Raw genomic sequence first — 13,627 nt, 5'->3', positions numbered from 1 at the left:
CCCTAGTTGTAACACACCATTATGTTCATAAATGTTTAAATATCAACATTATCTGGCCATCTTCAGTAAATATGATCAAACTCCTCTGACCTCGTCTGGTCTTTCCAAAGACCCAAGAGATGGGACCGTAATATATATATTTGTGGAAAAGGCTCCCTCTTGTCTAGTATATTATACTCTTATACTAAACATGTAAAGGTACCGAAATTTGGTACCGATTGATCTGGGGTGAATCGGTACTCTGTAGTACCGATGTAATTCAGTCTGTAGTCTGTACCCTTAAAAGTACAGAGTTTCTGTACGATGTATATCGGACCAAAATATTTTAAATGGTGATGCCTGATTTGTACACTCACACATACTCAGATTTGTACACTTGCACATACGTGCACTATTGAATTGTTTACAAATTGGTCAATCAATGATCAATGTGATTGTTCTGGCCATTATTATATATTATTACATGGTGTTTTAACATTCGCCAAAATGCTTGATTGTGATTGGTCAATAGCGCTCGGATGCCCCTGACAGCGGTGAATTATTTCTCGATAACTGACCGCTGCCATGGGCAACGCGCAATAATGACCGCTGATACGGGTAACGCAGCGCTATTGACCAATCACAATCAAGCATTTTGATCGCAGTCACGAAAGCTAAGCATTACCATTATGCACAGCTGCACTCATCAGTGCAATCAGACCACACACCTGCCGGCGTTGACAGAGGAGCCACAGAACAACTGCGTCTGCATTTGATCTCGTCTTGTCGATGGTGTAAAATGAATTAGGTATATTGTTAGTAAGTTAGCCATGTAATAAGTGGGATAATGTATAGCTATACTCGGTCATTGTCGCAAAATAATTGACCTTCACTGTTCTAAACTCTGTCGGTCAATTATTTTGCGACAATGACCTCGTAGCTATACATTATCCCTTACATAGAACACAGACAGAGGGGTGCTAGTTTGGGACATGAGCAGGGTCTACTTGTACTACACTATAATGAGCTTCCTCAGTACGCATGGTATTCTAGATATTCATGCCTGGGGTGTGGTTTGACAGGTTCTCCGTCCTGTTGGGGATGCACCACCTTTTCACTGCCAAATTGAGTGCTAAACTTTCTGTTGTCCGCCGCAGAGATCTGATCAGTTAGTATTATTGGACAGTATTATTGACTTTTTATCATTGGATACAAATTTTTTATTTCTGACATGGTAGCGGGTGTCCATGTATGGCTCTTTATCTGGTTTTAGTATTATGGAAATTCTCCCGATACCTTATTTTAGCCTAGTATCAGCCTGATGTCCAGTGCTGCTATTTGGATCAGTGCATCAGCATCCCTAAGTCCAGTACTGGTATTTGGATCAGTGCATCAGCATCCCTAATTCCTGTTTTTATTCATGGCTCAGGGTTCAGATGACTGTTTGGTGAAAATCTGGTCCTCGTTTGATGGAACGCTCCATTCGACGCTGCGAGGACACTCTGCAGAGATAACGGACCTGGCGGTCAGCTATGAGAACACACTGATAGCTGCGGGTAGCTGTGATAAGACCATCCGCGTGTGGTGCCTTCGTACCTGTGCCCCCATGGCTGTTCTCCAGGGGCACAGTGGATCCATTACCTCCCTACAGGTAAACCAATCGGCACTGATTACCCGATTTGACTTCCTTTCACTAAATCCCTGTTTGATTTGACTGGGTTTAACCCTTTCACCGCGACAACACAGAAGGTTAACCCTTTCACTGCCACATGACACAGGCATTAAATCGTTCCGTCTTGAGACGGAATTCCGTCAATTTGATTCAATTTTTTTCCTACCGCGGCTGCGCCAAGCAGAGTCATGGCGAGCAATAATGGCAGGACGCACGCACGCAGCGACTCGAGAGAAATTTATAATAATCGCAAGATACATTCAGACTGTTGGATCTAAATAAATGGATTTATGGACACATTTATGCCTAAGCTTATTGAAGGGTTAGCGGAGGCGCGACGGCTCTACCGGAGTCCGTCAGCCTGTTATATGAAAATGTAATAATACTTAATGGTAGAAACACATGTCAGAAAACACGAGTCTTACGACAGGCGCCTTTTTTGCAGCCCTCGCGCGTCAATTCTCTCTTTGTTTACCGACGTCACATCCACCACCTGCTTGCACTAACGTTACGCACGCCTGCTATACCGATTAGCTAACGTTAGCATAATAATGTTAATGGAAGGAGTAAGCCGGCCACTAAAAAGAAAACCCACCGCGGTGTTCTCAGATGAAAAGATTGAGCGGCACCACCCAACAAAAGAAAGTTTCGAGAGGAATGGAAGTTTGAAGATAGCAGTGTTTCAAGAGACTGGCTAGGCTACAGTATGATGCAGGGGCTGTAGACAGTGGTGAGTTGTTAACTTGTTCCGTGTTCCGCAACTATGTCAAAAAGAATAAACAGAAACAACACATTTGTCATTGTCGTTTTACTTCACAGTACAAATATGTGAGTCCTCTGCTGTGGTTGTGACGAGTATCCTTTATTAGCTTAACTCCGTAGCAACATCACACAGGTGTATCTGTAGACAGTCTCCTCCCCACCGTATATTCTCTCCCCACCGTATGTATATTTTTTCTCCCAGCCATCCACCCCCCTAATGTACAGTCTCCTCCCCATCATAATGTATATAATCTCTGTTAGGATCTATGGGTAACAGTACTGTATATTTGCATATCGTATATGTCACAAATGTAACATTACTATATACCTGTAGTATGTCATGTATGTCCCTATGCCATAAATGCCATAAATGTTGTGTATGTCATAATTGTCACTATGAATTGAAAATGGGGGGGACCCTGATGTAAACAAGACAAACGTTTTTCTCTGGTCTGCATCCCCTTAACAATTGTGTGTATTGAGCCGTACTGTATTGTACCAATTCTGCAATCTGTTAAATATTGATTGATTGATTGATTGATTGTTATTAACAGATTGCAGAATGGGTACAGTACAGCTCAATACACACAATTGTTAAGGGGATGCAGACCAGAGAAAGACTTTCCTCTTGTTTACATCAGGGTCCCCCACTTTCAATTCATCATAACATATATGACATACATGACATACAGATAGACAATACTGCTACATCTATACATTTATGACATACCAGATTTACAAATACAGTATTGTTTCTGATACAATAAGAGTCTAAAAAAGAGTATATACATTTGACGAAGAAACTGTACATTGGAGGTGGGGGGGGGGGTTACATTGGATTATTGACAAAACCGAAACAAGTAGGCTCCCTTAAAAACGCTAACGCTATTAAAATATATATAATATATATACAGTGGAGGTTAAAATAAGAATATGACTTGGCCTGAAAAAAAGCAGTCAGGAGATTTGTTTTTGCTTTTAATCCCTGCATGACAAATGGTTAACCCTTTCACTACCACACTACATACGATTAACCCTTTACTATCACACTAACCATCTGTAGTGTGATAGTAAAGGCTTAACCTTCTGTAGTGAAAGGTTTAATGGCGCCGGTTTCAGGGGGCCACCTGCCTGGGTTGTGAAAAGATGTAATTTGGTCAACTGCGTTTCCGTAGTAGTTAAAGTAGAAAGTTAAACCTGAGACAAAATCTTAGGGCATAGGTTTAAAGGTCGATCTTGGGACTTTTTCCTGGACATACTCTGTTACAAACTATAAAGTCCACTAACCACTACAGGGTAGAGCCGTCCTTGACTGAACGAACATTCTTAATCATCTAATTTTGTTGAGTGTTCAGATAGTTTATTGAATTGACAAATCTATAACATCACATGCATGTAATTATATTAATGTACTGTATGCATATTTGACAAACTCCCAGAGATGGTTTGTCAGGTTGTGATGGTGTCTATTGTAATACTGTGTCTACGCCAGGCAGGTGCAGCTACCCTTGGCCTTCTGTTGGGCCAAGTGAAAAAAAATACTGTTATTGAGATGTAATGTCAATAATTGCCAAAAAGGAATACCGCCTTACTGTAAATTATATGATTTAATATAAACACTGCTTTGTCAATTGACACTAGGTCCTCTGTGATGACATGCTCTCTGTTGTCAACATCCTACTATATGCCTGCATAGTGCCGTTTTTTACATATGAACGTAATCCTTGTGTCTTACTGTCTTGTTTCTTTGTTGTTGTTTTTAGTTCTCACCATTCGCCAAGGGCTCAAAACGCTACATGCTGTCCACTGGAACTGATGCTACTGTCTGCTTTTGGCAGTGGGATGTCAATAACATCAATTTCAGGTGAGCCCCGTTAGCTATGTAAAAAAAAAAAAACGTTTTGTCTCTGACCATTAACACTTTCCGTGCCAGCAGGGGGTGCCAGAAATAGGCGCTTGAGTGCCAACGCTGTAGTCAATGGAGGGCGATCATATTTGCGAATACATAAACTATATCTTAAATTATGGCTATGTGTCTAATACGACTGTCACTTATCAACAGTGTTGGGACTAACGCGTTACAAAGTAACGCGTTACAGTAACAAAGTTACTTTTGGCGAGTTCTAGTACTCTAACGCATTACTTTTGAAATTCAGTAACGCTACTTACGTTACTGAATGGTTCGTCACTGCGTTATATACGGCGTAGATTGATAGCGAGCGGTAGTGATTATTATTATTATTATTATTATTATTATTATTATCCTCATATCCTCTCTGGCTGCGGGGAAATGCTGTGCTGGGGGCGTGTTTTGTTTACTATTCCTGACTGATAATGGCAGCGCCCTCGCGTATTTCTCTTTTGTCGAGCGAAAAGAAAATAACGTTTTAGTTATGTCATTTGTGTTTTGGCTCAAAGATACTGGAGTCTAAGTTAACGTTAACTACCAGGACTCATCCAAATCCACTCGCCACCCGCGTAGAATGATACGAGGCGACACACAGTAAATGGGACGGAAAACTATTTCCAACTACTTGGAGAGAGAATAGTACAACATGGAAATGAGATAAAGAAAATGTTGCTGCTGGAATAACGTTACATCTCGACAGACACTGGTGAGGTGAGTGCAGTGATGTGAATGTAAATGAATGGAAACTCAAGTTGATCAACGAATCTCATCAATACTAATCAAACAATATAAATATAGTCCTTTCATGCACAATTGATATCCTAACTATTCTAACGTTGCAATGCACAATTGATATCTTAAACAACGTTGCAAGACGGTTTATTATAATGAAACGCTCCGGCGACTGATATCAAGGCTGTTCAAGCACTTATTTTAAACCTAGAACCTAGACGTGCATGCGCTCAACCTAAACGCGCACGCGCGCAACCTAAACGTGCATGCGCGCAACCTACAACGTGCCTGCGCTCAACCTCCCCGAGCAATTAGGCACGGTGCATTTCTTATTACGTCGGGACATTTGTGTTTGTGTCCGATTTGTGTTTGTATCTCTAGACCACATTGCTTAGCAGAGTTCAGTGATGTGAATGGAAACTGTCAAGTTGATCAACCGAGTTTGAGTATCTGCATGGGAGCAATTTTTTTATTCTTCAAGTAACTAAATAGTTACTTTTCACAGTAACGCATTACTTTTGGGTGTAAGTAACTAGTAACGTAACTGAGTTACTTTTGAAATGAGTAACTAGTAAAGTAACTGAGTTACTATTTTTCAGTAACTAGCACAACACTGCTTATCAATGACTTGTTTGCAGTCAACATTGTCGAAACGGATTGTTTTTTAATAGGTTCATTTCCGTATACCATTTTGAAAAAAGCTCGTCTTTTGAAACTTTCAGAAAAAAAAAATCTGCAGGAATCGCGCTTTACTGGAATACATAAAACACGTTGTCATTTTTCGGCCTATTTATTAATCGTTTTCAAATAAATGCTAGATTATCGATAGTATATGTGTACTTAGTTTGTGTACAGCACTTTCAACTTTACTTACTTACCTTCTTACTTATGCATGCTATAGAAGCGGCTGAAAATTCGATCATCTTATTTCCTGATCAGCACACACACTCACAGCCACACACGCACATATGGGACACGTTGATATATAGGTGAAAATAGCTCTGATTATCCCAAGACTGGTAAAATAGATTCCTTACCTCAGATCAGATGTTCTCCAAAAAGATTATTCAAATTCCTGATCGCCATTCCAAATATCGATTGCGTTTATTGATCCAACGCTGGGTGGTCGAATCCGGACTCTTTTTTTCCCCATCCATTTCATTCAGTCCAATCCAATGGGCTGCAATACCATCCGGAGAGACGTCACGATAGGGGGCGGTATTTTCCCTGTTCGAGTTCAGACAGATCCCCACTGGTAACGTGAGGCTAGATTGATGAAAAATCTATGGAAATCGATAATAAAAAAAAATAACGATTAAAAACTAGATTTCTCGTCGGTTGGCACTCAACGCATGGCATGAACTAACGAGATTTCTCGTGGCTGGCACTCAAAGTGTTAAATAAGAATGATCACATATAATTGATCAGTGGTTCTTTTAATCATGTGATTATTTAAAAAAGAAGTGTGGTTCTTGGGTGTTTATGATGAAATTAATTAATACATTAGGGACGGATATAATAGTGTTGCACATCCGTAGGGTTGGGTATTGTTCGGATTTTATAAATGTATGGGCTTGTGTCATACAGCAGGTTTTCTTTTTTTTGGCGCCAGCATCTTTTTTTCAATTGTTCCCAATGAGGACTGAGCATATGCGGCCGCCTAGAGGAAAAGCACTCGCTCTCACTCACTCATAAGAAATAATGTAACTGCATATAGTTATACATAAATATTAGGCTAGAGTTGTGATGTAGATTTTAGTTGGTTAAGAAGAGCGGGAGAGCATTGCTATCAATGTATTTCTTCTATCTGAAAAGCTCTTTCAATGGTTCTTGGGTGTTTATGATGAAATTAATTAATACATTAGGGACGGATATAATAGTGTTGCACATCCGTAGGGTTGGGTATTGTTCGGATTTTATAAATGTATGGGCTTGTGTCATACAGCAGGTTTTCTTTTTTTTTGGGCTCCAGCATCTTTTTTTCAATTGTTCCCAATGAGGACTGAGCATATGCGGCCGCCTAGAGGAAAAGCACTCGCTCTCACTCACTCATAAGAAATAATGTAACTGCATATAGTTATACATAAATATTAGGCTAGAGTTGTGATGTAGATTTTAGTTGGTTAAGAAGAGCGGGAGAGCATTGCTATCAATGTATTTCTTCTATCTGAAAAGCTCTTTCAAACAGTAAAAAAGTACAAAAAAAACTATGCACAACTTGCTCTACACAAACTGGGCCATGTTTAAAGGGGAACTCCACTTTTTTTGGAAATTAGCTTATTTAACATCTTCCCTGGAGTTAGACAAGAAGATGCATACCTTTTTTGTCTCTGTGCGTGCATTTTAGCTTTGGGAATAGACGCTCCGTTAGCATAGCTTAGCTTCATCACTGGAAGTGAGGCAGGACAGTAGCCTTACAGTGCCTTACAGTGTATTGCAAGGTCTGACATTGACCAAACTTGATATGCATGACCTTGGTGGGCTCTAGGTCAACTCCTGAAAAGGGGGTCAATGTCAGACCTTGCAATCAAAAGTTAGGGGGCGCACTGAAATTATGGCAAGGGTTATTAGCCCCCTAACTTTTGATTGCAAAGTCTGACATTGACCCCCTTTTCAGGAGTTGACCTAGAGCCCACCAAGGTCATGCATATCAAGTTTGGTCAATGTCAGACCTTGCAATACACTGTAAGGCACTGTAAGGCTACTGTCCTGCCTCACTTCCAGTGATGAAGCTAAGCTATGCTAACGGAGCGTCTATTCCCAAAGCTAAAATGCACGCACAGAGACAAAAAAGGTATGCATCTTCTTGTCTAACTCCAGGGAAGATGTTAAATAAGCTAATTTCCAAAAAAAGTGGAGTTCCCCTTTAACAGCTTGTGCGTTGCTTGAGTTTCTTAGCAACAAATGGAGGACGTGGTTTTATGTGTGAAAGGGGACATGCCAGCAAATTGGTGGCTTTCTTGGGCAGTGTGATTGGGTCTAGAACCACCAAAGCTGCCTTTTCAGAATACCACCTTTTTGTCCAGCTTCTCTGTATGAAAAGATCTTTAGATTTCACAAGATTTCATCGTACTTTGTTGTTCAAATGCAGTCTGTAGGGTTGGGGTCGGCTGTAAGTCTGTTGTTTTCCTGGTGTGCTGAACTTCTCAGATTCTCTAATACTATGAGAGAAATATCCACATTTTTAGAAACCCATTTTAAATGAAATAATCTTAGAAATGAAGTCGCTTTATTTTAGAGGTGTACGGTGTCTTCCCAAGCACAACACAATCTTCACTAAATCAATTTCTGACCATGGTCTAAGACTCTAAGGCAAATCAATCGGCCTCGACTTCTCAGGCCTAATGGCTCTGAGGGGAGTTACCTTAGCTTTCTGGGACATCTTGTCTGGGAGTGGGACATCTTTTTTTAATGCTTCAGTGGTGTTGAAACGTGAGCTCTGACCAACCTCTAGGAATTCTTTATAGAGTTTGGCATGTTGGTCCTTTTAAAACATTCTGTACTTTTGCTAGATCTGTTCCGTTAGCACCCGCACTGCCCAGCATCTTGTGTATTCGGGCTCGCTAGTAACGTATCCTTGTTGCCTTTCCTTGTTCATTCGCCTCAATCACAAAGCATTTTCCAAACAGCACTCCTGTAACAGCTATACTGCTATACTATGCTATACTATACAATCTACAGTTGTACTATGTGTCCTTATGCTAGCTTGCTATATCCATCTGTTTACTATATAAGAACCACTCCCGTTCTTGTTTTTAAAGTGACCTTTTCATTGTGTAAAGTGACCATTGAGCGTGTGCAGCATGTGTGTGAGTGTGTTCATGCTAAAGTGACTGCTAGTGTGTGAGCGTATACAGTGCGTGTTGTGTGTGTGTGCTCATGTGTGCTTGTGTGTGGAGAGTTCAGTGTTCAAGACTCTGATGGCCTGGGGGAAGAAGCTGAGCCGAAGTCTCTCTGTCCTAGTTGCTGGTGTTCGCAGGCGTTTGCCTGACAGCTTGAACAGGCTGTTGTTGGGGTGGTGAGGATCTTTCATTATTCTGCAGGCTCTGGATTTGCACCTCTTGTTATATAAGACCTGCAGGGGTGGTAGTGCAATACCCGTAGTACGCTCAGCTGAGCGCACCACTCTCTGTAGGGCCTTCTTGTCCTGTGCCGTGCTGTTTCCATACCAGTATTACCAGGCAGTGATGTTTCCAGTCAAGATGCTCTCTACAGCTCCGGAGTAGAATGAATGGAGTATCTTCCCCGATACTCTGAACTTCCTTAACTGTCTCAGGTGGTAGAGGCGCTGCTTCGCCCTCTTTACGACTGAGTCTATGCGTGTTGTCCATGTCAGGTCCTCTGAGATGTGGACCCCCAGGTACTTGAAGCTGCTCACCCTGTAGTGTCCACGGTAGCCCCGTTTATCCTTAGTGGTGTGTGTGTCCCCTGCTGTGTTCTCCTAAAATCCACGATCAGCTCCCTCCTTGGTTTTACCAATGTTCAGGAGCAGGCTGTTGTCCTGACACCAGCGTTCCAGTACCTCAACCTCCTCCCGGTAGGCCTTCTCGTCGTTGTCAGAGATCAGCCCCACCACCACTGTGTCGTCCGCAAACTTCACTATGGAGTTGAGTTGGTCGAGTGATGTGGCATGTTGGTCAATGAGTGATGTGCTGTGTGTTGGTCAATGAGTGATGTGCTGTGTGTTGGTCAATGAGTGATGTGGTGTGTCTTGGTCAATGAGTGATGTGGCGTGTGTTGGTCAATGAGTGATGTGGCATGTGTTGGTCAATTAGATTAGATTAGATTAGATTGTACTTTATTGTCATTATATTTGCACACGAGATTTGGGACTCAAACTTAAGGTGCAGTAATAAAATCACAAGTAATAAAAGAGAAACATAAAATACTATACAGAAACATTAAATACTATACAGAAACATTGTACACAATCACAATGAGTGATGTGGCATGTGTTATGTGCCATGTGTTGGTCAATGAGTGATGTGCAATGTGTTGATCAATAAGTGATGTGCTGTGTGTTGGTCATTGAGCTTGGCTGCAAGTATGTTTGTTTCTCTGGGGAATTGGCATCACTACTGTGAAGTGTTCTTTTATTATTATTATTATTATTGTATTTCTCAAATGTCGAGGTGGGATGAGAAATGTTTTGCCAGTGAGAATTGTCTACAAAATATGTTTCTTTTTAGACGTTCTTAAATCTCCAGTATAACCTTTTTAATTTAAAAAAGTCAAGATATTTCTTCAGCGAGCTAAACCATAGAGGTGAGCTGAACAAGAGAACCCTCCCAACAGTGATGCATGGGATTTCCAATACGAGCTCCTCTGGTTGGGCAAGACCAGTGCTGCGAAATCCATAATGGGCCACTGTCTCATTTCTGGGGCATAAAATGTGAATGACAAAAACAGCACCCAAAGTTACCTTGCTTGAGGATTGTTGCCGTTTTCTCTTATCCTCCATGTTTAAACAAGACGCAGTTACCTCTCACGGCCACAAGGGTGCCAATATTCCATAGTGCAGCTTTAAACACTTTTCCTTCCACCTTTCTGTCATTCCAGTGACCGACCGCACAAGTTTACAGAGAGACCCAGGCCAGGAGTTCAGACTGTGTGCTCTTCATTCAGTCCAGGTAAACATTCAGTCATCCTCTGCAACAACCACGTGATCAATGCTACTTGTGTTGGAGGACGTTCCTCATAAACTGTATGATAGCCATATACAGTAACACTGTATATACCATATATATTTATCTATCCCCGTATGAATAAATCTGCATACATTCCTATTTACATACCTGTATATACCCATTAATTACCTAGACTGTGGCGGCCCGCTAATTAGTCCTGCCACAGTTTTATAATGAATTTTTTTTTTTTATAAAAATCTTTTTTTTATTATTATTAAAAAAAAATATTTAAATATAAAGTTTGCCAATAGGAATGTATCAGTAGTATTGGCAGTGGTAGTAGTCGTAATAGTAATCCAGTAGAGGGGCCGAGGTTCACCCACCACAGTCTCACAAAATCCTGTGGGAAACATATCTACCCACTCTATGCATTGTACATGCTGTATACTATATACCTGTATATATTCCATACTTACTCTTATTAGTTAACTACTGGCCAGTCTTTCTTACTATCATAGTATATTTATACTTGTATCGCTGTACATAATAATATTATATGTCAGATCAACATATTTGCTCAGTGGCTTGTTATATTCCATTTAATCACTTGTTACACTGTATATTACTGTATATACTCTGTATATTACACACCTGTCCTGTATATTGCTTTGCACTTTACTGTTACCTTGCTCTCTGGTTAGATGCCAACTTATTTTCGTTGTACTGTACCTGTGCTGTACAATGACGATACATTTGAATCTAATCGATCAAGCCCCTAACCACTCATGTATCTGGAATATAATTATAAACAAGGTTATCAAACGTTTTAAAGAATTGATTGGTGAACGAACATTCAATGCTTTGGGACCAGAATTGATAGCCACTTTTGTTGTTGTTGATGTTATTACTGTTATTATTTGATTATTTTTCAGGTGGTATGTTCCTAGCGACAGGAAGTACTGATGATGTCATCAGAATATATTACTTGGGATGTGGGAACCCAGAAAAGATATCAGAGCTTGATGACCACACGGTAACTACTTTTGTTTGCTCAAGAATTGTGTAACTCCTAAAGTGTACCACCTTCAAAATATAATCTTGACAATTACAAAGACATGCATGCATTCTAATTATCCACCTTGTATGTTCTCCGTGTTTAGGACAAAGTCGACAGCATCCAATTTTGCAACTCAGGAGAAAGGTATGGCAAATTCCTTTTGTATTCCGTTTGAGTTTTTTTGCTTTTCTCCAAAATTGCAATGCAATTGGGACTTTTTCTGTTATATTGTGTGAATTTATTTATATTTATTTGTGCTATATATTTTTTGAATTAACTCTTATACATAGAATTCTATGTGGCTACACACGCAGGCAGGCCTGCCTGTAACCCCCTCTGTCTCCCTACAGTGCCTCTCCCATTCACCAGCCCCTGCGCGGGAACAGACTTGTGAAGTTTGACCTACGTACAGGCACGTGGGGAGGGCCAGGTGTTTCAAACTTTTGGCTCTCCCCACATGCCTGTACGTAGGTCCAACACCACCAGGTAATTCGTATAAGCCATTATCAGCAGCCGCAGAAGTTAATATTGTATGTAAAAAATAATTTAAAAACTAGACCATTAGACCAAACTAGTTTAGTTTAGTTTTGTTCGTTTATTGTCCACAATGTGGACATTTGTCTTTGGTCTCAACCATTGAACGAACAAATAAAACAACAACAATGACAATGACGGCAGGCATTATACATATACATGCGTCTGTAATGGAGAAGTGCAGAGAACGTAGGAATACAATACATCAACAAGGACTGGGTCTAACGAGTGCAAGATAAATTTAATGGCATTAGGAATGAAGGAGTTTAAAAAAAAAAAAACGGTTTGCCCGGGCAAAAGTTCGAACTCTCCATTGAGTGGGTGAGAGGGGTCACCCACTATCTTCCTAGCTTTCTTCCTAAGCACTTCGTTGTAGATGTTTTAGAGGCCAAGTTCACTATCCTCTGCAACTTATTAAATGATCCACTTGTTCTGTCGTTTGTCCGTTGATCATGAGAGGCTGCACTGAGATACTGTTATGTATGACAAGTTCCTTAGTTCCTAGACTTGCAACAATAAATAGATGGTAGTAATTTAACAGCAAGGCCGTGGAGCTACTGTTATGAACAGTGCACTGCAGTTTCCGTCCAAATTTCAAAACACCATCTTCAGCACCACGCAGGGGCTACCCATTCACCAACACACACACCCTCCTCTTCCTCTCCCTCCTACCTCAAACACACACTCAAGCCTGGTCTCATCTCTCTCTTCCCTCCTAACTCAAACACACACTCAAGCCTGGTCCCATCTCTCTCTTCCCCTCTCCCTCCTACCTCAAACACACACACAAGCCTGGTCCCATCTCTCTCTGTCCCTCCTACCTCAAACACACAGACAAGCCTGGTCCCATCTCTCTTCCCCTCTCCCTCCTACCTCAAACACACACTCAAGCCTGGTCCCATCTCTCTTTTCCCCTCTCCCTCCTACCTCAAACACACACTCAAGCCTGGTCCCATCTCTCTTTTCCCCTCTCCCTCCTACCTCAAACACATGCTCAAGCCTGGTCCCATCTCTCTCTGTCCCTCTCCCTCCTACCTCAAACACACGCTCAAGCCTGGTCCCATCTCTCTCTGTCCCTCTCCCTCCTACCTCAAACACACGCTCAAGCCTGGTCCCATCTCTCTCTGTCCCTCTCCCTCCTACCTCAAACACACGCTCAAGCCTGGTCCCATCTCTCTCTGTCCCTCTCCCTCCTACCTCAAACACACGCTCAAGCCTGGTCCCATCTCTCTCTGTCCCTCTCCCTCCTACCTCAAACACACGCTCAAGCCTGGTCCCATCTCTCTCTGTCCCTCTCCCTCCTACCTCAAACACACACTCAAGCCTGGTCCCATCTCTCTCTGTCCCTCTCCCTC

General features: G+C 41.4%; 1 protein-coding gene across 2 annotated transcripts in view; it reads left to right on the top strand.

Annotated features, from left to right (window-relative positions):
- brwd1 (bromodomain and WD repeat domain containing 1) overlaps positions 1 to 13,627 on the top strand; it is a 115,880-nt gene that overhangs the window by 10,877 nt on the left and 91,376 nt on the right. For both annotated transcript variants that reach the window (XM_084326406.1, XM_084326405.1), the window contains exons 8-12: positions 1,409 to 1,630; positions 4,177 to 4,277; positions 10,614 to 10,684; positions 11,614 to 11,714; positions 11,842 to 11,882. In XM_084326406.1, the coding sequence (XP_084182532.1) occupies positions 1,409 to 1,630; positions 4,177 to 4,277; positions 10,614 to 10,684; positions 11,614 to 11,714; positions 11,842 to 11,882 (536 nt within the window). The remainder of the gene's footprint in view (positions 1 to 1,408; positions 1,631 to 4,176; positions 4,278 to 10,613; positions 10,685 to 11,613; positions 11,715 to 11,841; positions 11,883 to 13,627) is intronic.

The sequence above is a fragment of the Notolepis coatsorum genome (genome assembly GCF_963971535.1).
Source record: "Notolepis coatsorum genome assembly, chromosome: 1".
NCBI lineage: Eukaryota > Metazoa > Chordata > Actinopteri > Aulopiformes > Paralepididae > Notolepis > Notolepis coatsorum.
Note: the sequence above shows the minus strand (reverse complement) of the source record. Positions and strands in the feature narration are given on the sequence as shown.